Raw genomic sequence first — 25,079 nt, 5'->3', positions numbered from 1 at the left:
TCCTCAGTTGCCAGCCCTTTCCGCGTGTGCCTCCGTACCTCTGCACTTTACTTAGGCACCTCCTCTGAGTCTCAGTGTGCTTTTCTCTTTCTTTCTAGTTGTAGAATTTCCACTCTACAGCCAGCCAGCCAGCCAGCCTTCCTATGGTTCTGGATGATGTCCGTTTTGTCTTTTAGTTGTAGTTTTGAAGTGGTTGTGCGAGGCAGCAATTTCAAGTGTTCATCTATGCCGCCATCTTGGTTTCTCCTCTGCTTTAAGCATTTTTATTGTAGCTGATTTCCAATTTCATGCCACTGTGGTCTGAGAAGATGCTTGATTTAATTTCAATCTTCTTGAATTTGTAGAGTGTTAACTTGTGCACTAACATGTGGTCTATCTTTGAAAATGTACCATGTGTACTTGAGGAGAATGTATTTCCTGTAGCTTTGGGGTGGAAATTTCTGAAGATATCAATTAGTTCCATTTGTTCTAGTGGCATTTAGAATTGCTGTTTCCTTTTGTCTAGAAGATTTATTCAGTGATGTCAGTGGGGTCTTAAAGTCCCCTACTATGATTGTACTGCTGTCAATCTCTCTTGATATCACCCAGAAGTTTTTGAAATATATTTATATGCTCCTGTATTGGGTGCATATATGTTTCTCAGAGTTATAGTCTCTTGTTGTATCGATCCCTTTAGTATTATGAAGTGACCTTCTTTATCTCTTGTTATGGCCTTCACTTTGAAGTCTATTTTGTCTACCCCAGCTTTTTTTCATTTTCATTTGCCTGAAAAAATTTTTTTTTCCATTCCTTCACTTTTAGTCTGTGAGTCCTTTGTTCTAAGGTGGGTCTCTTGTAGACAGCATATATATGGGTCATGTTTTCTTATCCATTAAGCTACCCTATGTCTTTTGATTGAAGCATTTAATCCATTTACATTTAATGTTATTATTTGTAGGTACTTGCTTTTGCCATTTTTATTCTTTATGCCTTTGTTCCTTCTTTCCTTTCTATTCCTTTTTTTAATTTTTTTTATTTTTTAACAACAGTCCCTTTAGCATTTCATTTCTTGCTTTGCTGGTTTGGTGGTAATAAGCTCCCTTAAACTTTTTTTTTTTTTTGCCTGTGAAGCTCCTGATTTCACCTTCAACTTTGAATTGATAGCCTTGCTGGATAGAGTATTCTTAGATTCAGGTCCTTGCTTTGCATACTTCATTCTATTCCCTACTGGTCTGATGTGTTTCAGTTGAGAAATCAGTTGATAGTCTAGTGGGAGATCCCTTGTAAGTAACTTTCTGTCTATCTCTGGCCACCTTTAAGATCCTTACTTTGTCGTTGGCATTTGCCAATTTAATTATGATGTGTCTCAGTGTGGGTCTTTTTGGGTTCATCTTGTTTGGGACTCTGTGTGCTTCTTAGACTTGTGGATTTTTTTCTTCACCAAATCAGGGAAGTTTTCTGGCATTATTTCTTCAAACAAGTTTTCTATTCCTTGCTCAGCTTCCTCTCCTTCTGGCACCTCTATATGCAGATGTTGTTTCAATTTCATGTTGTCCCAAAGCTTCCTTAGACTCTCCTGCTTTTTAATTTTTTTTCTGCTCTGCTTAGCTGTTTTTTTCTACCTTGTCTTTTAACTCACTGATATGGTCCTCAGCTTCTTCTAGTCTACTGTTGAAAACTTCCAGGGTGTTCTCTATTGCAGCTATGTCATTCTTCATTTTCTCTTGATTTTTATACTTGTTGGTGAATTTCTCATCCAGTCGTTTGAGCATCCTTATAACCATTACTCTGAATTCTTTCTCTGACAAATTGCTTGGCTCCATTTCATTTCATTCCTTTTCTGGTGATTCCTCCTTTTCTTTCATTTGGGGGTGTGTATTTGTCTTCCCATTTTTGTTCCTTTGTAATTGTTTCTATGTATTAGATCAAACTGCTATACCACCCAGCTTTTTAAAATTGGTGTTATGTAGTAAATGTTTTGTGGGACTCAGTGGTACAGTCTTTCAGGTATCATGGGCTGGATGTTCAAGGGATGCTCCCTCCTTGAGATATTTGAGTTCTCCTGATGTAGTTGGGTCTTGAATGTTATTGTCCTATTCATGGACAGAGTCTCCTCTCAGGGTGTCTGATTATGTGGTTTGCTCTGTACCATGTCATGCCAACTGTTTTCAGGTGCTGACTGAACAGCACAAAATACAACACAAGACATGACACAGAATGAATAGGAGGCAGCCAATCAATGATTCTCATTCATCATCATCATCATCATCTCTCTCTCTCCTTTCCTCTCTGAAATCAATAAAAATATATTTTAAAAAAGAATGTATATTCTGCATCTTTGAGGTGATATGTTCTCCAAATATTAATTAAGTCCACCTAATCCAGTGTGTCATTTAAGGTTGCTGTTTACTTGTTTTTTTTGTTTTTGTTTTTTTTTTGGTCTGGAAGATCTATCTAGTGATGTCAATGGGATGTTAATGTCCCACACTATGACTATATTGCTGTTGATCTCTCCCTTAAAGTCCTCCAGGAATTTTAAAGTATATTTCAGTTCTCCTATATTGGGTGCATATATGTTTACCAGTGTTATAGCCTCTTGTTGGATCAATCCCAATAGTTTATATAGAGACCATCTTTCTCTCTTGTTATGGCCTTTGTTTTGAAGTCTATTTTGTCAGATATAAGTATTGCTACCCCAGCATTTTTTTTTCTATTTGCATGGAAATATTTTTCCATGCTTTCACTTTCATCCTGTGTGAGTTTTTTGTTCTGAGGTTTGTCTCTTGTAGACAGCATATAGGGACCTTGTTTTCTTTTTTTTGGGGGGGGGGGCTTGTTTTCTTATCTATTCAGCTACCCTGTGCCTTTTGATTGGAGCATTTAATCCATTTACATTTAAGATTCATTTTTGATAGGTACTTATTTATTGCCATTTTTATTCTGTATGCATATGTTCCTCTCTTTCTATTTCTTCTTCTTAACAACAGTCCTTTTAGCATTTCTTGCAATGAAACTTCTTTAGTCTTTTTTATTTGGTCTTGGAAGCTTTTTATATCACCTTCAATTTTGAATGATAGCCTTGCTGGATATAGTAGTCTTGTTTTAAGATCCTTTTTTTTTTTCATTATTTTGAATACTTCATATCATTCCCTTCTGGAAAGCCTTATGGGAGCTCCCATGAGATAACTGTCTCTCTCTTGTTGCCCTTAAGATTCTCTCTTTGTTATTAATATTTGCCATTTTAATTAAGATATATATTGGTGTGACTCTCTTTTTGATTGGGACTCTCTGTGCTTCCTGAACTTGTGTGACTTTTTCCTTCACCCAGGTTAGGGAAGTTTTCTGTCATTATTCCTTTGAACAGGTTCTCTATCCCTTCCTTGCGTTGTTCCCCTTCTGGTTCCCCTATGATGTGGATACTATTCCATTTCACATTGTCCCAAAGTTCCTTTAACCTGTCCTCCTGCTTTCTACGTATTTTTTCTTTTTGATGCTCTAATTGAGTGATTTTTTTCTACCTTATAATTTGCTGATTTGATCCTCTGCTTCTTCTAATCTACTATGATTTCCTTCCAGGGTATTTCTTATTTCAGCTATGTCATACTTCATTTCCTACTGGTTGTTTTTCATTGTTTCTATATCCCTTTTCATGCTGTTGAGCATTCTAAAAACCATTACTTTATACTCTGTTTCTGATAAACTCCCTGCCTCCATTTCATTTAGCTCTTTTTCCAGTGATTCCTCCTGCTTTTTTCATTGGGGACTGTTTCTTTGTTTCCCATTTTCACTGTTTCTTTTTGCTTGTTTCTGTGTATTGAGTAAGTTGCTGTGCCTCCCAGTTTTGGTGGTGTGGCCTTCTTGTGGGACCCAGTGGTATAGTCTCCTTGATTCTCTGAACTGGGTGCTCTATGAATGTACCTTATGTGGGTTAAGTGAGCCTTCCTGTTGAATTTGGGTCTTGATCATTATTGTCCTTTTCATGGGTGGGCTCAGCCCTAAGGCTTGCTGACTGTGATTCCCACCCTGACCACATCATGCCAACTGTTATATGGGTGCTCCACTACTTCCCTGCCTTCCTCCAACCTCTGTTCTTGCCCATAATTAACTAACAGTACCACTAACAGATGCCATTTATATATCTGGTGTATGATATTTTTAATTGCTGAATTTTTTTTTTTTGCTAATATTTTTTTTTGGAGGATTTTGCATGTATGCTCATCAGAGCTGTATCCCTATAATTTTTAAAATGTTTTTGTCTGGTTTTGGAACCAGGATAATGGTGGCCTTGTAAAAGAAACTTGGGAGCCTTCCCTCCTCTTGAATTTTTTGGAATAGTTTGAGAAGGATAGGTGTTAATCCTTCATTGAACGTTTGGTAAAATGCACCTGTGAAGCCTTCAGATCTGGAACTTTTGTTTGTTGGGAGCTTTTTGATTACTGATTCAATTTCTTTGATAATAATCAGTCAGTTCAGATTTTCTGTTTCTTCTTGATTCAGTATATGTTTCTAAGAATTTATCCAATTTTTTCCAAATTGTCCAATTTGTTAGGCATGTAATTGTTCTTAGTATTTTCTTATAATCCTTTGTATTTCTATGGTATCAGTTGTCACTTCTCCTCTTTCATTTTTGATTTTATTTATTTGTTTTTTAAAATTAAATCTTTACTGTTGAAACTATTACATATGTCCTTTTTTTTTCTCTCCCACTGACCTCTTCTAGCCTGTCCCAGCCGCCTGCCCCAGGCCTTTACCACCCTATTGTCTGTGTCCATGGGTTATGCTTATATGGATACAAGTTCTTTCCCTCTGAGATTCGACATCCTGTCCATGCTTTTATGTTTCTGGATCTATTTTGTTCATCAATTTATTTTGTTCATTAGATTCTACATATGAGTGAGATCATGTGATAATTGTCTTTCTCTGACTGGCTTATTTTTCTTAGCATAATACTCTCCAAGTCCCTCTATGCTGTCTCAAAGGATAAGAGATCCTTATTTTTTTCTTTTTAAAATATATTTTATTTATTTCAGAGAGGAAGGGAGAGGGAAAGAGAGATAGAAACATCAATGATGAGAAAGAACCATTGATTGGCTGCCTCCTGCACGCCCCCTACTGGGGGTCGAGCCCACGAGCCAGGCATATGCCTTTGGCTGGAATCGAACCTGGGACCTTTCAGTCCACAGGCCGATGCTCTATCCACTGACCCAAACCAGCTAGGACAAGATCCTTATTTTTTACTCTCTCTCTTTTTTTCTTGATTCTGGTTAAATGCTTTTTAATCTTGTTTATCTTTTCAAAGAACCACTTCTTAGTTTCAGTGACTTTTCTATTGTTTTCTTAGATTCTATTTTGTTTCCACTCTGATTTTTATTATTTTCTTCCTTCTCCTCACTTTTTTTTTGTTTTGTTCTTTTTCTAGTTCATTTAATGTATGGTTAGATAGTTTGCCATTTTTCTTGTTTCTTGTGGTAGACGTATATTGCTATAAAATTCCCTCTTAGGACTGCTTTAGCTTTGTCCCATAGATTTTGAGTTATTGTGTTTTCATTTTTCTTTGTCTCAAAGTAGCTTTTGATATCTTTGTTATTCTCATTGTTAACCCACTCATTGTTTAGTAAATGGTTATTTAGCCTCCATGTGTTTGTGTTTTTCAGTTTTATTCTTGGGATTGATTTCTAGTTTCATACTATTGTGTTTGGAGAAGATGCTTGATAAGATTTCAATCTCCTTAATTTCATTAATACTTGCTTTTGTGGCCTAACATGTGTTTTATCCTGGAAAATGTTCTATGTGCACCTGAAAAGAATGTATATTCTGCTGCTTTGGGGTGAAATACATCTGGTTGAATGTGTCATTTAAGGTCACTGTTTTCTAGTTGGTTTTCTGTGTAGAAGGTATATCCATTGATGTCAATGGGATTTAAAGTCCCTTATTATGACTGTACTAGAGGCCAGGTGCATGGATTCGTGCACTGGTGGGGTCCCTCAGTGTGGCCTACAGGGATTGGACTGAAACCAGCATCTAACATCCCCTGAGGGATGTAGTAGTGCTCGAAGCAGCAGGCGGCCAGGGAGGAGCCACTCCCGTTCATCCTGGCCCCACTCATCCTGGTCAGCTGAGTGTCTGCCCCCATCTTCCACTGCCGTGCCTTGCATCTCTTAGTCTGCTGCACCCAGCTATGAAGAAATGGATCCCTAGGGTGGAGCTCCCACGGCCTCGGTAGGGGTGTAGACTGAGGCTCAGAGAAGTGGGGTGAGTGCCCGAGGGGCACCCAGGGCAGACTGGGGAGTTGCAGTAGCTGTGCTGCGAGGCCCACTTTGCATGCCATCCTATAAGTCCTGGGGTGGCTCCAGTCTGATAGGAGGAGGCAGGTGCTGGGGACTGAGTTCCTGGTCTCTTTTTTCCCTCCCTCTGTCCTTTGGTTCCGGCTGCTCAGGGAGGACATGATCAGAGAGGTGGGTTGGGGGAGCCATGCCTCCGGAGCAGTGCCAGGAGAGTGGCAGAATTTGGGCTGATGGCCCAGCCTCCCAATGCGAACTGCAGCTCAGCCCCACCTGCTTGTGATCTTCCATAGACTCAATCACTGTTTCTCTTTTTGTCTGTCCAAGTTGAATGCCCCCTGGTGGTCAGTGCGTGTCATAGCGACTGGTTGACAGGTTGCTTAGGCTTTTATATATATAGATTACTGTTGATCTCTCCCTTTATGTCCACCAATATTTACTTTGTTTATTTAGGTGCTCCTATGTTGGGTGCATAAATGTTTACAAGGGTTATATTGCCTTGCTGGGTTGGTCCCTTTATCATTATGTAATGTCTTTCTTTGTTTCTTATATCCTTTGTTTTAAAGTCTATTTTGTCTGCTATAAGTATTGATACCCCAGCTACTTTTTGTTTCCATTTGCATGAAATATTTTTTCCATCCCTTAACTTTTGGTCTATGTGTGTCTTTTGATCTGAAGTTGGCCTTTTGTAGACAGCTTATTTATTGGTCTTGCTTTTTTTTTTTTAATCCATACAGCTACCCTAAATATTTTTAAATTGAATTTATTGGGGTGACATTGGTTTGCAATGCCATACAGGTTTCAAGTGTACAACTCAATAAACATCATCTGCACACTGAATAATGTGCCCATCACCTCAAGCAAAGTCTATTTCTGTCCACATTCCCCATACCCCCTTTGCCTACCTTCATTTAGCCCCCTATGTCTTTCAATTGCTGCATTTAAACTATTTACATTTAAAGTAATTATTAGTAGGTACATAGTGATTGCCATTTCATTTTTTATATTTATGTTCCTCTTTTTTTGTCTTCTTAAAGAAGTCCTTTTAACATTTCTTATTATATTGATTTGATGGTGATGACCTCCTTTAGCCTTTTCTTGCCTTGGAAGCTCTTTATCTCTCCTTCAATTTTAAATCATGGAATTGCTGGGTAAAGTAATCTTGGTTGTAGGTCTTTGCTTTTCATCACTTTTAATATTTTGTGCCAGCCCCTTCTGGCCTGAAAAGGGAACTTTCTGTTGAGAAATCAGCTGACAATCTTTGTGGAGTTTCCTTGTAGGTAACTGTCTTTCTCTTGCTGCTTTGAAAATTCTCTCTTTGTCTTTAACCTTTGCCATTTTAATTATGATGTGTCTTGGTGTGGAACTCTGAGTTTGTCTTGTTTGGGACTCTTCATTTCCTGGACATGTATGGAAGTGAAATAAAGTTTTTTCTTTGCCAGGTTAGAGAAGTTTTCAGTTATTATTTCTTCAAATAGGTTCTGAATCTGTTGTTATCTCTCTTCTCCTTCTGACACCCCTATGATAAGAATATTGTTATGCTTGATGTTGTCTCAGAGGTCCCTTTAGCTATCCTCATTTTTAAATTTTTTTTTTTCTGTTCTGACTTGGTGTTTTCTGCTACCTTGTCTTCCAAATCACTGACTCAATTCTCTAATCTGTTGTTGATTTCTTCTAGTGTATTCTTCATTTTACTTACTGTATTCTTTATTTCTAAGTATTTTTATAAGGTTTTAATGTCTCTTTTTATGCTTACTATCTCTTTGTTGAAATTCACACTGAGTTCATTTTTCCATATGTTCCTTGAGCATCCTAGCTACCAATGTTTTGAACTTTGTATCTGGTAGATTGCTTTTCTCCATTTTATTTTTTTTTCTAGAGATTTCTATTCCATTCCACTTTTTTCATTTGGGATATGTTTCTTTGTCTTTCCATTTGTCTACCCTAAGTGTTTATTTCTTTGTACTAGGTAGATCTTCTATGTCTCCCAGTCATGGGAGGTGGCCTTACATAGTAGGTGTCCTGTGGGGCCCAGTGGGGCACTCTATCTGATCACCAGAACTGCGTTTTCCAGGAGTGTGCCTTGTATGGGTTGTGTGTGCCCTGCTGTTGCAGTTGAGTCTTGATTGCTGTTGGCACATCAGTGGGTAGGTTTGACCCTTGGCCTGGCTGGCTTGAGGATTATCAATGACCACAGCATAAAAGCTATTGTGCTGTGGCTGTCCCCACAGAGAAGGAGTTGCCCTAACAAGGTCTGTGCCTGCTGAGACCTCCCTCTAGGTGTGTCACTTGGGACGCTAATCTGGTGGTTCTTTGTAGTGGCCTGAGGCTGGTCATTGGATGTGTTGGTTTGGGGGCCCCTTGGAAAGGACTCCAGTGCAGGGCCATGTCAGATGCTGCCTGTTACGGGACTGGGTTACCTGTTAGGTACTACCTAGCAATCCTCAGTTGATAGCTGCCTATTCTTGGCTTGGCTTTGCATGGGAGGGGCTACATTGCAAACCAAGGCCTGTTGCTACAAAAGACCTCAAGCACACCAAGACCTGCTGCCACCAGCAAAAGACCTATGGCACACCAAGACCTGCTGTCACTTGTCAGCTACCTGTAATGCTCAGCCACTGAAAGAGCCCTGGGTGGCATGCGAGTTGGGTGAGGCACCACCTGGGTTAAGGGCAAAGCAAGTTTTAAAGAAAGCTATGAGTTATATCTCAGACTTTGTTTACAAACCATATGATGTTAAGTATGTTTATTTGACCAACATAAAATGTTTTTGTAGAAATTAATTTTGGTTTTATTTTCTCTCTCTCTCTCTCTCTTCCTCTCTCTCTCTCTTTTACTTTTTATTGATTTATTGGGGGTGACACACTGATTAATAAAATTATATAGGTTTCAGGTATACAATTCTATAATAAATCATCTATATATTGTATTGTGTGTTCACAATATTTTTCTCTCTCTTAAGACAGGAATAAAAGAAGGGAAATATTACATCTCATTGGTAAGCAAGTTTTAACTGAAATGGATAGGTAATCTGAATAACATCTAGTATAGAATCCTTCCATTTATGAGTCATTTGAAGCACTGTATGATGGCTCACTATTAACTTTTTAGGGTGAGAATTCAGTTAATAAGATAATATAATATGAGAGATGCAAATTACTGTTAAAATTAGTGAGCATTAAATTGATTAATTTTCCTCTCGTTTAAGGGCTATTTCTTCTGGCTCCTAATAACACAAAGCTTGATAGAATATTTCACAGATCTCTCATAAAACAGATGCTTAGCTATTCCAAAATCTGTTTTGGTGATTCATGGTAGAAGGCAACAGGTAAGAATCCTAAACACATTCTGGATATAATATACAAATTATCATTAATCAACCCCATTTATTATTGTTTTAGGACTATTTGATTATACAAAGAAATCAGATTCAGGATATGATTTCTATATTGTGTAGCTATATCTGCTGTTTTATCTGCATCAGCACCTTTTATCTATATCTGTACTTTTTAGCCATATCTGCACCTTTTATCTATATCTGCTGTGACAAATTACCACCAAATAAAGTTTTTTCCTGGTGCATATGCTAACTATTGTGCTGAAATTTAAAAATAGCTATTTTAGTGGGAAAAAAAACTTGGAAAGGCAAGAGTTCTGGAAAGAAAAAGAGAATGCAATGTGTGAAGAAATAAAAAATATATAAAGAAAAATGAGAATGCTAGATAGAGGAAAAAAAAGAAGAATGTGAAAATGACTAGGAGAAATATACAAATATAAATGTAAAATATAAATTCATAAAACTGGTTCTTTTGCACCAAATCAGTTGATGGGTTGGATGAACTATCTCAGGGAACAATTCTGGAGGTATACCCACTGACCATGAGATAGAACCATAAGCTTTCACAGAAATATGAATGTCTAGATCCTAGAATACTACACTGGGCATAGACTGCTGTTACTGTTGATTTGGTTAAAATGTGGATTAATGAGGCATGAGAATTGAGAATTATACCTGTACTAGAGGCCCAGTGCATGAAATTCGTGCATGGGGAGGGGGGCTGTCCCTCAGCCTGGTCTGTGCCCTCTCGCAATCTGGGACCCCTTGGGGGATGTCCAACTGCCGGTTTAAGCCCGATCCCTGCAGTCGGACATCCAGCAGTCAGACATCCCTCTCACAATCCGGAACCGCTCACCCCTAACCACTCTCCTGCCTGCCTGCTCGCCCCTAACCACTCACCTGCCTGCCTGCCTGCTCACCCCTAACCAACTCACCTGCCTGCCTGCCTGCTCACTCCTAACCACTCGCCTGCCTGCCTGCTCAATGTGTGTCATAGTGACCGGTCATTCCGGTCATTCCAATCATTCCACCGTAACGGTCACTTAGGCTTTTATATATATAGATTAGCGCAATTGAGAAAAAAAAGACGTCTTATATCACACACCCATCAATGTGAATATGCATACAAACAGGCATACATATGCTGGAAGGGAGGAAGAAGCAACTCTGTTGTTACCAATCTGCATTAATGCAAAACATTGGCTTGCATACCTGAAAAAAGAGCATCCTCTTACCTGAAGCTCCTGGGCAGCAGATGGGGTGAACAGAGAAACAAATTAAAAGGTCTATTTAAAATAATGATATTAAGGACACTAAAGTGCTTTTCTCTTAGTTTTAACACAATGAACAGTGCTAACAATATATACTTCAGTAGATGCAACTTAAAGAAAGGTAAAGGTATATAAACCCAAGGAGAAAACCAACATCAAACCAGAAATTCCCAACCTCATAGTGGTAGATGATGGAATTGGGGCAATAAGTCACAAATACAATTTCTGAAACAGCTTTCCCCTTGTGTGGCCACTTTTCTGTCCTCAACACTTTTGGGGGAGGGGGAGATGACTAAGTATTTGTGAGAAAATTGTGAAATGTCATGGGAAAATGTATCAGGGTCATCAACTGGAACAAAAAGATGGTGTCACCTGATCCTGCTCACCAAGAGAAAGGTGTGTGTGATCATGGTCTCTTCACTGCTGATATACAGTTAACAGCAAAGACACAGCACCTTGCAAAGATTCTGAAAAGTTCAAGGCCAAACCCTTACCAATATTAGGCAATAAATTATGAGGCAATTTAATGAAAAGAAGTAGATGTAACCAAAAAACTGTCTTTTTTGATAACTGTGTTTTTATCTAGAAGGTAAATATGCTGAACTTTCTCAGATGAGGAAAAACTGAAATTATTCACCTATGATAGTACAAAGGAATGGACATTGAGACACTGCTAGAAGCTTTATTTAGGTTACCTCACTAAATGCTCATATCCACTCTATAGACAGGTATTATCATACCCATTGAGTATCTGAGAAAGCCAAGAGAAATTGCATGCTCATGGTCATACAGTGAGTGAGGTCAGTGGCAGAGCTGTAATTCAAAGTTGGACCTTGCCTGGCTCCAAAGCCTTGCATTTTTTATGCTACCCCTCATAAGCATGGCAGCATCCCTTATTGTATCTTAGTGAGATGTGGTTAAAACTTTTTCACATGGTTTATTTTATTTGGGTACATATATACTTTCATACTCTTGAGTGTCTATGAAATCTTAATTATATAAGATAAAGTCATCACTGTGATGTAGTTCTTGTTGGCTAGGACAACAGAGAGAACACCAGTAGTATTCATTACTTTTTGTCCCTGACAAACATTAGTGTCATAGTTATTTTCAAGTGGTGGGCATCTCAGATTTTCCTTCCTTTATTTTGATAGAAATTAAATTTGTTAGTTGTTCTGAAACTGTGTCTGATTCTCCTGCTAGGTCATATTATATAACATGTTTTTATTTGATTGACTTTAGAAAATGATGTGTGTCTTGCAAGGTCAATTTTTCCCTCTTTAGTTTTATTTTCAGAGTGAAGAGGGTGCCTGAGCTTGAATTCTAGCCTAGGAGAGAAGATGGGGTTAGCTGTTCAGGCCAGGGAACTCATGTTGTGACATTCCATGTAGCTCTGGCTCAGAGACATTCAAAACCATTGTATTTCATGGAAGACTTAAAACAATCATCACCACAATTCGAGATTGATATCTTTATTACTAATTGTGATGAACAGTCAGAAAATTCTGCACTACTTTCTACTGGTTCTAGAACAACTCAAGGTGAAAAGCTGACACTTATTTTAAAGTTGCTTTGCAGTAAGTACCTTTAGCTCTTTATATACTGGGCTGCCAAACTTGTGTCCGGGAAAAGATTGGTAAAGAAAATACTGTTCCTTCTGAGGATGTGATTCTCCCTTGCTGGCACAGATATCTAAGGTCATCAGTGGCCAAAGGGACAAAAGCAGATAGCCCCTTGGCTTCACCTTGATATAAACGAGTTGGTCAGCAGTCACCCTTTTAGGGAAGGTAAGAAGTTAATTAAGGTAAGAAGTTGGTTAAGTTAGGAGGTGCCTTTCCACTATAGGAGATGATAAACTTTGAATCTGGGCCTCTGCTTTAACTTTAAGTCTAGCAGAAAGCCCTTTCTTTGGGAAATAGACTGTGTATAGTTACATGTGAGCTCAAGCATGTTGACTAACACCAGGAGCTGACTTGGTACCAGGGGTATCCGGCATTTTCACACATACCAATCTCCCTTTAGTGAATTTCGTTTCCACCTTTTGAGGCAAAGGATTACCACTCAACTGGAACACCCCCCAAACTATCAAAATGAGAGCAAAGGGATGATGTGTTGCCTTCCAATCCCAGATTTCAAAAATATGATTCATAACTGAAAGCATCTTATGACCATACTTGTCATCCAAATACACAAATCTGCCTTTGCCTATTGAGACTTGAGTTAAGCTGCTCCAAGTGTGGGGAAAACCTGCCACCCATCTACATCAGAGCCAGAAACTCTCCTGTGCCCTCCATCCTGTTTTGAGTTCTAATGACCTAATCAGGCAGCACAAAGGCCCCAGAGGCCCCAGGCTCCTGGCTTATTTTGTCGTAGGCAAGCTTCCAAGTAATGGAATTAGAGCAATTTCATGTTTATAAGCATTAAATGCTCTGCTTGTTTTAGCCAGGTACCAGCAAACAGGTTCAGAACTTGAATATTTTGTGTGTGTGTGTTTTAAAGCTCACTGTTGGACTTACACACAGCCTTTGTATGGTCACCAGCAGTCAAATTATGGCCATTTTAAAATAATCTGGCAGCATCTGCTGTGGGCTCAGACAGGAAGGGTGTGGTAACTTGTGCCAAAGTGAAGCTGCTGAACTTGGAATACGTTGATTTAAAATAAAGTTTACAGCTTTTCAATGAAAGACACAGTTATAAAAATTCATTATTTAGCAGGTAAAAAGAAACTTTGTTAGTCAAGTGGGTTATTTTTAGAGAAAGTACTATACCTCTCCGTCCTCTAGTTCTACATCCAGGAAATCGAAGTCTCTAAAGACTCTGAACTGTTGCTCACTGTTTGTGTCATCCATGTTCTCCGGTTCTCGGGCACCATCCTCGGAAGAGACCAAGCTCGTCTGATGCTCCAGCAGGTCCAAGTCCCCACATGATGAAAAAATTACCTACAAATCCAAAAAGTCCCGTCCTGAGAAACCATCTCCCTCTGGTTGTTTGCGCTACAAAAAAACCCATCACTGGCTCTTCATCACACTGTTTCCAGTACACACCTAATTCCTCAGGCAGATTTTTTTAGGATGTTATTATTTATGTTGGACAGGTGCCTTCAGATTAAAATTAGTGCAAAGACACAAGTTCATGCACCAGGAAAATGTTTCAAGAGTCAAATGGCTGCTTACTGGATGAAGACTCGACCCTACCTGGATGTGTGTGTGTGTGTGTGTGTGTAGGGGCGTGTGTGCGTGTTTGTGAGACAACTGTATGTGTGTTCACAAATCAGCAGCCAAGACAAGTTCCACTGTTTCTGAACTGACTGAGGTTGGTACTTGTACATACTCACACACAGATGACACACAGTGTCACACAATATTTTCAGGATTCCCAATACCAAGATAAGCTATTATAGAATGAACTATGAGAGCAAAGGAATTAACCCTTTCAGAGATAAACCAGGAACTGGAAAGGAATAAGAAACAGAAGCCAAAAGATATAACACTTGCTCATTTGAACTACAGAAGTGTAGCTGAGCAACCATGCTCATAATTTACACTTAAATTCCTACCCTATTGATTTAACAAAATAAGACTTTTTCTATTAAAAACTTTAATAGAGTAATACTTTAAAATTAAAATTTTTGTTTAGGGTCTTTTTGCTGGGTCATCTTAACAGAACTTTGTAGAAATAATAAGCTACAAATGAAGCTAAATGTTTTGCTATTCAGCCTTTCCTGAGTACAGATTGATATTAAATAAAGTGAACAGGATTCTTATTTAACCGTTACAACATCCAGTCATCCTTGAAAAGTAGGCAATCATTTAGAAGAATTTAAATACACAAATGTCTATCAAAAGTAAAAGAATGAGAGGATTTATAGGTACTTTTTTCCTCCAGTATTTCAGGACAGTCAGTATTTCTCATGTGTGTATGTGATACAGTTTGTGCAGGTATTACATATGGGCATGTAAGACAGACAACTAGTGAGAGACAAGATGAGAATTCTGGCTTCCTCAGTTGTGCTGCTGCTCTTACTTGTAACATCCTCCAGGTAAACATTTCCAGCCAGAAAGGCCTCAGCACAGAAACAGGAGGTTCGGATCTGAAGGAGGAAGTGCCACCTGCTAAGGCAGTAAGAAATGGCCCTGGCTGGCAGGGCTGCATTGTGAAGGCCAAGTGCTCCTGTTTCTCTCCCTTGTGAGCCTGGAGGCTCCGCCTGCTCTAGCCACTGTCATCTTGTTCCCTCTGCCCTAAATAATGTCACAGGGTAGCAACAAACCCACTGATCACTAACACCAAATGGTGACTTCAATGGAGGCCAAGCTGAGCTAATAACTGGCTAGGGCACATTGCCAGACAGTCAGAAAATACCTGGTGAAGTCAGACTCTGAGATTTTTATTGCTTTTGCTACAACAGGTTCACATATACAATTTGAATTTTCTAAATTTTAGAAGGGCTTCAGAAGCTAACTTCTAATACTTTAATTATTCATATTTTTCAAAACCTGATGGCATGGTTTTAAAAAACTGTAACATCAGTAGAAATTTACATGAGAAAAAACATGATAACATATCATTATTTTCACCTTTATTGTGAATAAAATAATGACATCACAGTAAGAGTTGTGTGTACAGAATAAAATTATATCCAAAAGGAATGTGTATCATATTTGGTGGTGTAGTAAGCTGGGCATTTTTATTTAAAAAATTAAGAAGTTTTAAAAATTGAAAATAACTGAGTATTTATTTACAGACAACGTGGTGCAAATAGCCAACAAAATCTTTCATTGTTTCTGAATTAAGATGAGACTGAAAACCATGCTGTGGGGAGAAATGATGTAGGGGTTTGATCTAGATGGTAGATATTATACTTGAAATTTATAGGTAAATCTTCTAAACTTGTTTTGACCAAAGGTAAAAACAGACCAAAGTAAAAAAGAAATGATACCAAAATACATTTGATATGTGCTAGAACTTACTGATGGATTTTTGCTCAATCCTACTTCTTGGCCACACAGAGAAAGGACATGCACCAACTTCTCTTTTGTCCTCTTCTGGAAAAGAAACACACAGGCAGATTATAATCATGGCATCTTGTGACCAGATCTGCTCTTATATATAGAACTATCATACTGGAAATGTGACCAGTGAGAACTGAGATGTAAAATGTACACAGACTTGGCATGAAAAAAGGATGTAGAACATTGAATTAATAATTGTGAAATATTGATTACATGTTGAAATAATATTTTAGACATATTTGGTTAAGTAAAATATGTTATAAATTCATTTTAACTGTTTGTTTTAACTTTTTAAAAAAGGTGACTATTAGAACATTTAGAGTGAGGGTCACCTTCTATTTCTATGATACAGTACTGATCTAAGTTTTCCCAAGGTGGGGGATCAGGGTCTGAAAATCAACCTCAAGATTCTTCAGTAGATATTCATCCCTTTTCTTTATAATCTTTCTTATATGCTACAACTTTCAGCATTAGCAACACTTTCCTTAAACCTAAATTAAATCTATTATGTTAACAGCACAAACCTATTTTCCTGAAAGAGGAGACTAACTTTACTTTGTGCAGAATTAAAAAAAACTCAATTATTTGCAAGCTGTATTAAATCTTTTCAATTTATTTTTCCTAAAGTTAAACAACTTTAATTCCTTTTTGTGTTCTCCATACACCTCATGTTTTAGCACCTTAAGCAAGCAGATTCTTCTGTAAGACATCACATTTTCCAGTAACACAGATCAACTAGGTCTCAGAATGAATGGTAGTTTGAGAATAAAATTAAAGAGGGTCCAGAGCCTTAAAAATATTCATGTACTCCAGAATTGCTTTCAAAGCAATCTTCCTGATCTTTCTAGAATGATCTTTCCCTTTTTAATCTGATTTACACTTATGTGGCGACTGCTAGGAGGCCAACGTCACTCATAGACTTTCTCCTTAATGGAACTCAGTCTGCTGCATCCTTCTTTCCAAATTATAGAAGAGACACTCAATACAGTGTCTTTTCAGTGTTGAAGGATGTTGAAGCAAGGCAAGAGATTTGTAAGCTCTTTTCCTAAGTTTTAGTGGGAATTTTATAATCTCAGGAAGAAATCGATATTGAGGAACATGGAATGGGCGGTACATTTCTTTCTCTTTGCCAAATCCCCAATGAAGTATGGTAGGCTCCCTATTCAACAACTCAGTGGACACTCACTGATGACCAGCTGTGTTCCAGAAGGTACTGCTACGTGATCCATTTCCTCAACCGTTAGGAGTGAAAGTGAGTCCTACTGGGTGAACAGTATTTTTCCTGCCTAGTGCTCACTTGGTCTTCATTTTATCTTGGGGACAGCCGCTATCCTTGTAAGTGGGGTCCTGCCTCCCTCACATAAGCTGCAAATCCTTTTTCTTTCTTTTTCATTATAACTTAAAAAAAATTATTTATTTAATTTTTAATCTTTATTGTTGAGACTATTACAAATATCCCTCCCTTTCACACCCCTCCCCCCCCTTTCCCTCCTCCACCTGGATCCTCCTATCCTGCCCCAGGCCTTCACCACCCTATTGTTTATGTCCATGGGTAATGCATATATGCATATAAATTCTTTGGTTAATCTTCCCTCCCACCCCCACCCCTGACTTCCCTCTGAGATTTGTCAGTCTGTTCAATGTTTCCATGCCTCTGGTTCTATTTTATTCATCAGATTCCTAATTCGTTCATTTTGATTTTTAGGTTAAATTGTTGATAGATATGTATTTATTGCCATTTTATTGTTCATATTTTTTATCTTTAAAAAAAATTTTCTACTTAAAAAGACCCTTCAACATTTCATGTAATACTGGTTTGATGGTGATGAACTCCTTAAGCTTTTTCTTGTCTGTGAAGCTCTTTATCTGACCTTCAATTCTAAATGATAGCTTTTCTGAGTCGAGTAATCTTGGTTGTAGGTTCTTGCTTTTCATCACTTTGAATATTTCTTGCCACTCCTTTCTGGCTTGCAAAATTTCTGTTGAGAAATCAGTTGATAGTCATATGGGTCCTGCCTAACTAAACTGCTTTTCTCTTGCTGCTTTTAAGATTCTCTCTTTGTCTTTAACCCTTGGCATTTTAATTATGTGTCTTGGTGTGGTCCTCTTTAGGTTCATCTTGTTTGGGATTCTCTGCAATCCTGGACTTGTATGTCTATTTCTTTCACCAGTCACAGGAAGTTTTCTGTCATTATTTCTTTAAATAGGGTTTTGATTTCTTGCTCCCTCTCTTCTACTTCCAGCACCCTCATGGTATAGATGTTAGTACACTTGAAGTTGTCCCAGAGGCTCCTTAATCATCTTCATATTTTTGGATTCTTTTTTCTTTTTGCTCTTCTGATTGGATGTTTTTTTGCTTCCTCATATTCCAAATTGCTGATTTGATTCTCAGGGCCCAGTGGCTCAGCCTCCCCATTATGTGTACCTCTGTGTGGACTATGTGTACTCTTTTGTTGTAGTTGAGCCTCGATTGCTGTTGGTAAAATTGGGAGGGATTGACCCCCAGGCCAATTGGCTGTGAGGATCAGCTGCTACCACAGTAGAAAAGTTTCTATACAGGAGACACCCCTATGGAGAAAGACCTGCTTCATGGGGGTTTGGTGCTTACTGAGTCTGCCCCTTGAGTTTGTGGTTCATGGGTGTGGTAGTTATAATCTGGCATGATCTGAAGCTGTTCACCAGGTGCACTGGTTCTGGGACCTCACTGGAAGTGAAAAGTTAGCCACTGCCTGTGTCCTGCTTGGGACTACCCAGCACAAGCTACAGAATGACCTGCAGATGGCTGCTACTTATGTTGGGCTTAGAGATAACCAGGAGAGGCCAAGCTGGGAAGCAAGGCAAGCTGCTGCTAGTGCTGGGCCTGGGGCCACTTATTGAGATGTATGGTGCACAGAGTCCAGCTGCTGCTTGTTTGAGAGATTTTAGGAACATCTGAAGCCTGAGCCAGGACAGGCCATTCTATAGAAAAGCCATTGCAAACAGCTTGGGTGGGGCTGCATATTGGGTGGGGTGGGATCTTAGGGAATCACCAGGGTGGTGCAAATAGTTATCACCAGGGTGGTGCAAACAGTGATGGAGACTCAGATATGGCACCTGCCAGTTAGCTTTGTGGGGGTGGTGGGAGGTCTTAGCACTTTTGTCTGAGAGAAAGCTACCCTGAGTTCTTGCCCTGATGCCAGATAATTTAGTTCCTCCCTGTATGTCCCTGAATTCTTTCAAGCTGCTGCCCAGTATTGGAGCTCAGAGGGAGTGAGTCTGAGTAAGTCTGTGTACCAGCCTTTTAAGAGGAACACCTGGGACTCCAGCAACCCTCCGTGTCACTCAGCCACAATCCACGCTGGTTTTTATAGCCCAAAGTTATGGGACTTCTCTTTCCAGCACTGGAACCAGGTGGTCTGGTGTGGGGCTGGGACCCCTTGCTCCTCATGGGAAGCCTCCACAATCAAGGTATCCCTCCTGATTAAACCACATGTGGATGTCAGCCCAGCTCATTCCATGCTTCCACCCCTCCCATCAGTCTCAATGTGCTTTCTTCTTTAATTCTCTAGTTGTAGGACTTCCATTCAGCCAAATTTCAGGCAGTTCTGAATGATAGTTGTTCTGTATTTTAGTTGTAATTTTGATGTGGTTGTGGTAGGATGTGAGTACCAGTGCTTATCTATGCTGCTATCTTGGTTCCTATCTCTCCTGCAAGTCCTTTTTCTAATTGCTATTAGTGTGGTCAGGGAAAGGCTCCGTCCTTCTGAAATCAGCAGAGCCAAAGACCATGGAAATCTAAGAAGAGCCTGCCTGAGAATGATGTCAACAGAGAGGAAAGCAGTGCCAGGCCTGGGAAGAGAGGGTAGAGATAGTGAGAAGGAGAGAGAATCTAGGGATCCAGTTTCTGAATTGGTATACTAGAATTCAGCTGTGCTTGAAGCTAAGACACATAAGTTAATAAATTCCTTTTCCACTTAAGGTATTTTTCATTGGGCTTCTGTCACATGTAACCAAAAGAGCCCTATGAAGCAGGGTTTTACTTAATTGTGCAATGACATTAATACTGTAATGGAGGCACTTATGGAGTGAATACTCTTAGGCTGTGATAACAGAGAGACCTGGCAGCTAGCTGCTTTGCTCTGTGTTATACAGACTGTGCAGCACAGGGACCATGAGTGGAGAGCATGCACAGAGGACAATAGCCAGAATTTCACTGGATGTGCAGCCATCATAGAGAACTAATTGAAAGAATGAAGGTTGTATTATTTGGAGAACAGAGGACTCATTTGGATAAGTGGCAGAGGGGGCAGGGCTTCTTTAAATGTTGGAAGGACCACCACATGAAAGAGATCAGATTTCACTTTCTAAGCCTTTAAGACAAGCGGCCCACAACAAATATTTTTGTGGCCCAGTCAATATAACGGTTGTAAGAAATGCTTTAATAAAAATTTCATAACTTAATTTTTACAATATCCTGTTATACATAATTATTAATAATGAACTACGATGTTCGGTAATGACTGATTACTATAATTGTGTTGCATTCATTTCCCTTACGTGCCTAACGTGCAGGCGCACCATTTCTCTCCACTAATACTAGCAGTGAATATTTTAGCAGCCGATTGCCATGTCATTAGTCCTGTACTGACTTGTTTGGTGTGCGCAATAGGAAATATTTCGCTTTCAGAAAACAAGAAAAATAGGTTTATTTTCATTATGCTTATTAATTTGTGCAGTTATTCAGTGTCTGGTAAGTTAATGTTCAAGAAAAAATATCAATTTCTATTAAAATGTTCTATTATTTTATGTTAATGATTCCTTATTTTAGCCCTTCTATTCAGCATGTCTCTATTGAAATAAACCTACGTTTCTATGAAAATTGAAGCTTTTGTTTTTTTGTGGCCCACATAAACTTAAACCTTGTTTATTTGGCCCGTGTTAGCCTTTGAGTTTGACATGCTTGCTTTAAGAGGATAGGACTAGTGAATCAAATCAACAAAGTGTCAGACTCTAATCCCATGTAAGGAGTTGTTCACATAAAAATGGGTTCCCTTGTAATGCTGTTAAGATCCTTACTACTGGTGTCGATGCCCGACGGGCAAGGTCAGGATGATGAGTGGAGGAATCCCTTATCTCATGGACCATTGGCTCAGTCAGTCCCCAGGTTCCCCTCCAATCCTGCAAGTCCAGGATTCTATACCTGAGAATACTGGGGTCTCTTCCAGCTCACAGGAACAAGGACATTGGAGTTGGAGCCTGATGAGGTGGAGGACGTGCTCCGGGTGACAGCCACAGTCCTGGGCTTCCCATCTCGGCCAGAAGAGTTCTGCAGTTCATCATATCGCCTCCCGATGATTGGCGTCTTAGAAAGAACACAAAGCACATGTTCTTCTATCTCATTAACGCTTCTCTGGTGTATGGAATTGCTCTACCCTGCAGCAACCAAGAACTGCTTATTTGATTAAAAATTACAGAAGTTCAATGTTACAAGTAGGCTCATCTTCCTGATGTTCAAATACATATTCTGAGTCATTTTGCATCTTCAATATGTTCCCACTCTCTTTAGCAGCTGAAAACAAATCCAACTTGTTGTTTTTAAACATTCTTTAGAAACCACTGATAAAGGAAAACATTCAGGAAAACAAAGTCAGTTGTCAGGTGTTTAAGCTTGAAAGAATTTCTTGTAGTCATAATAAGAGACCAAAAGTCCTGCTCTAGCTGGTTTTGCTCAGTGGTTAGAGTGTTGACCACTGGACTGAAGGGCTTTGGGTTCAATTTCAGTCAAGGGCACGTACCTCACTTGGTTGCAGGCTCAATTTCCGCCCCAGTCAGGGCATGTGAGGGAGTCAACTAACCAATGTGTCTCTCTCATATCGATGTTTCTCTCTCTCTGTCTTTCCCCCTCCCTTTCACTCTTTCTGAAAATAAATGGGGAAAAAATATCCTCAGGTGAGGATTAACAACAAGAAAAGACAAAAAGTCCTTTCCTTCTTCCCAACCTTTATATACTAGATTATTTAAACATTTATTTAAATTATTTATATCTTTTCAATTATATAAACAAATGAGGTCAGGGCCAGGTACTTGGGCACCACTTTAGAAATTTCATTTCCTGAGAGTCTTAGAGTGGTTGTGGGCAGCATGTCCCAAGCTTTAGTGCCAAAGAGGTGTCCTGCACAGAGATCAGTTCATGGGCCTACACCTGGGGGCAGCAGAAGCCAATAGGTGATTCTACACCAAGGCCCATCATTTTGGAATAGCTGGGTCTCTTGGGTGTGCAGCTGACTGGCTGCATGTTTTCTGTACCTCTTTGGAGCAGAATAAGCTGAAGTCAAAGAGTAAAAATAGCTTTTCCCTTCTAGTAATGTAAAAAATGCACAGAGCATAGTTTCAGCTTTGGGGGGCTTATGGGTCATGGGGTAAGAGACACAGGAAAGTGAAGTATTTTACATGTTAGAGTAAAATGGTTAAGTACAGGTCTCCAGAGGGCTTGTTCCTGAACTGGCAGGTAAATCTGACTATTATCTGCCTTCTCTTTTCCCCCTAACTCTTTAGCTTGGTTCACTCGTCCTCCCACCCCCCATTCCACACACTCCCCTCTCCCCAAAGGTAAGAATTTAGATAATTTTGCAGTTTAAATAGCAGTATGGCTCGGGGAAACTATAAAGGCAAATTCTGTATTCCTGCAAATCTCAGTCATTAGCTGGTCTGGGAACAAGGTCGCCAATATAGAGAAAAGACAGGACAGTTGTCAGATAAGGAATGAGTTAGGTTTAAAATGCTGAAGATCATTCCTTTTTAGAAATCAGTTTTTATATAACCAAGGCTAGCTTCTATTTTTAAAAGCTGTCAATTGAGAGCCCCAGTGAATATGATACTCCACATGTTCTTAAAAAACAAGCTAAGTCAGGCGTCAGAAGGAAGTCTCCATTGGAAGTAAACATACAGTTAGTTTCTCTTGCTCAAGGCACCTACTTGTGATCTTTGTACTATATATTAATGCTAAAGTTTACAGAAACAGTTAACATACCTCTGAAATGTCAAAGTGAAAGTCCAGAGTTTTCCCTGGTAATTCCTTAGAAGCACTGGTCCATACTCGATGTATTTCTATCTTTGACAGGTCACTGTGCTGGTAGGAAGGCAAAATGAGGCTGGCCGACCGAGAAACCACCAGCTTCAAGATATTCAGAGCTTCTCTCCAGTGAACACTCTGAGGGAAAGAAAACATTGAATGGTTAATAGTAATTTCATTTTTAAAAACTGATAACGGTAGTTATGGAAATGTCTCATGACCATTCAGAATTCATGGATTTAAAACAGTGCAGGAAATTCATAAAAATGCTATTTATATAGAAGATGACCTACATTTAGGAAACAGGCAAATAAAAAAAGACCACTTTTGTCCATATTCAAATAAATGCATTTTAAAATAAAATACCATTTTTGCTCATGTGGTGCCTCTTTAATCTGAAAAACAAGAAGCAAAAAAACAAAACAAAACCCCCCAAACAATCCTGAATGCATTTATGCTACTGACCACTCACTCTCAAAATTCTCCCACCCCCAGTTTCCAGTATTCCTTAGTCCTCCTACTTCTTAGGCTCTTCCTACCCATTTGTTCCTGGGCACATGGTCTCTGCCCTCAACTCTTCTCTTTCACTCCATATCTTCCTCATGACCTAACCCAGGAATCTGGGTGCCATTCTTAACTCCTTTCTAACCCTCCCTTCTGATAATGTGTTTCCTCCTCACCATTCCTGCTGGCACTGGCTCAGTTAAATCTCTCCACCCTCTGCCTGGACTATTTCAATGACCTCTTAACTGGTCTCCCTGCTGGCAGTCTCTACTTATGCCCATCAAACCCATCCCAGCTACTGTGGTCTTTCTAGAAATCTTCAGACCATGCCACTTCCCTGCCTACGTTCCTTCTAGGCCCACCTCTGGTGGACTCTGAGCAGGACCTACAGGGTGATCTCCCTTAGGCCACCCCTGGGGCTCCCCAAAGCAGGCCAGGTCCCTTAGCCTCTGTGCCTTTACTCATGCTAGTCCCTTGTTCTGGAATGTCCTTCCTCTCTTTATTGGCTCATCAGACTCCTATCTTCCTATAAAACTCACTTTGTTTTACCATCTTTGTCTCCCTGACAATCCCCAGGCTGACTGAAGTCTTTTTCCCACAAAAAAAAATTTTTAAACATAGGATTGGAGGAAGATGGCTGCCAATGGGAAGGCAAACTGCAAGATAGTGTGAGAGTGAGAGAATGAAAGGAGAGTGTGTGGACGTACGAGGAGTGTATATTTGTGGGTGAGGGATAGCTATACTCCAAGGGACTGTTGGGGACTGCCAGACTGGGCTCTCCTGACCAGGGCAGCCTCCACTGCTGCTGAAATCTCTCCTGGAGCGACCAACACTGTCGCAGAGACCGCACCATCTTGAAGGGGAGAGTGACTGTTATCAGAAACCTATACAGCCCGGGTCTCTACAACCACAACACCCAGCAACCAGCTGCGAACCCAGGAACACTGGATCTCTAGCAGCATAAATACGAGAACTTGGATGAGCTCTGCATCTTCTCACGGAAAGGTCAAATTTCGCCTAGGAAAAGGTGAGATCTGGGATCCAGGCAGGAGAGAGAAATGCGTGAATGGGATCTAGAGGTTTGGGGAAGTCTGTGCCCCACAAAACCTGCGACTTTTGGGGCTAGAATGACCCGCGAATGTGGAAGGGGATCCGCAGGGCTGCTGGCAGAAGGGAACTCTAAAAATCGACCCATAGCGGGACTGGGCACAAAAAAGCACCCTAAAACCTATCCTACTCAGACTATTCCAAAAAATTCAAGAGGAAGGCATACTTCCAAGCGCTTTCTATGAAGTCAGCATTACCTTAATTCCAAAACCAGAAAAAGACACCACAAAAAAAGAGGCCAATATCCTTGATGAACATAGATGCTAAAATCCTCAACAAAATTCTAGCAAATCAGATTCAGCAATGCATCAGAAAGATCATACACCATGACCAAGTGGGATTTATTCCAGGGATGCAAGGATGGTACAATATCCTCAAATCAATCAATGTGATACATCATGTAAACAAATTGAGAGACAAAAATCACATAATCATATCAATTGATGCAGAAAAATCATTTGACAAAATCCAACACCCTTTCTTGATAAAAACTCTCAGCAAAGTGGGAATAGAGGGATCATACCTCAACATAATAAAAGC

The 25,079-nt window shown here is 39.6% G+C and overlaps 1 protein-coding gene across 5 annotated transcripts in view; it reads right to left on the bottom strand.

Moving 5' to 3' along the window:
- The window catches only part of LOC102249021 (protein furry homolog), a 133,459-nt gene that overhangs the window by 71,522 nt on the left and 36,858 nt on the right, over positions 1–25,079 (bottom strand). For 3 of the 5 annotated variants that reach the window (XM_005865632.2, XM_005865633.2, XM_005865635.2), the window contains exons 12-16: positions 22,887–23,066; positions 21,057–21,218; positions 15,836–15,910; positions 13,637–13,807; positions 10,833–10,841 (exon numbers count right to left, since the gene is read on the bottom strand). In XM_005865632.2, the coding sequence (XP_005865694.1) occupies positions 10,833–10,841; positions 13,637–13,807; positions 15,836–15,910; positions 21,057–21,218; positions 22,887–23,066 (597 nt within the window). The remainder of the gene's footprint in view (positions 1–10,832; positions 10,842–13,636; positions 13,808–15,835; positions 15,911–21,056; positions 21,219–22,886; positions 23,067–25,079) is intronic. The other 2 variants (XM_005865634.2, XM_014539182.1) reach the window with 1 other exon arrangement.

Source organism: Myotis brandtii, unplaced genomic scaffold, assembly GCF_000412655.1.
Source record: "Myotis brandtii unplaced genomic scaffold, ASM41265v1 scaffold2081, whole genome shotgun sequence".
NCBI lineage: Eukaryota > Metazoa > Chordata > Mammalia > Chiroptera > Vespertilionidae > Myotis > Myotis brandtii.
This window is presented reverse-complemented; position numbering and strand designations above follow the sequence as displayed.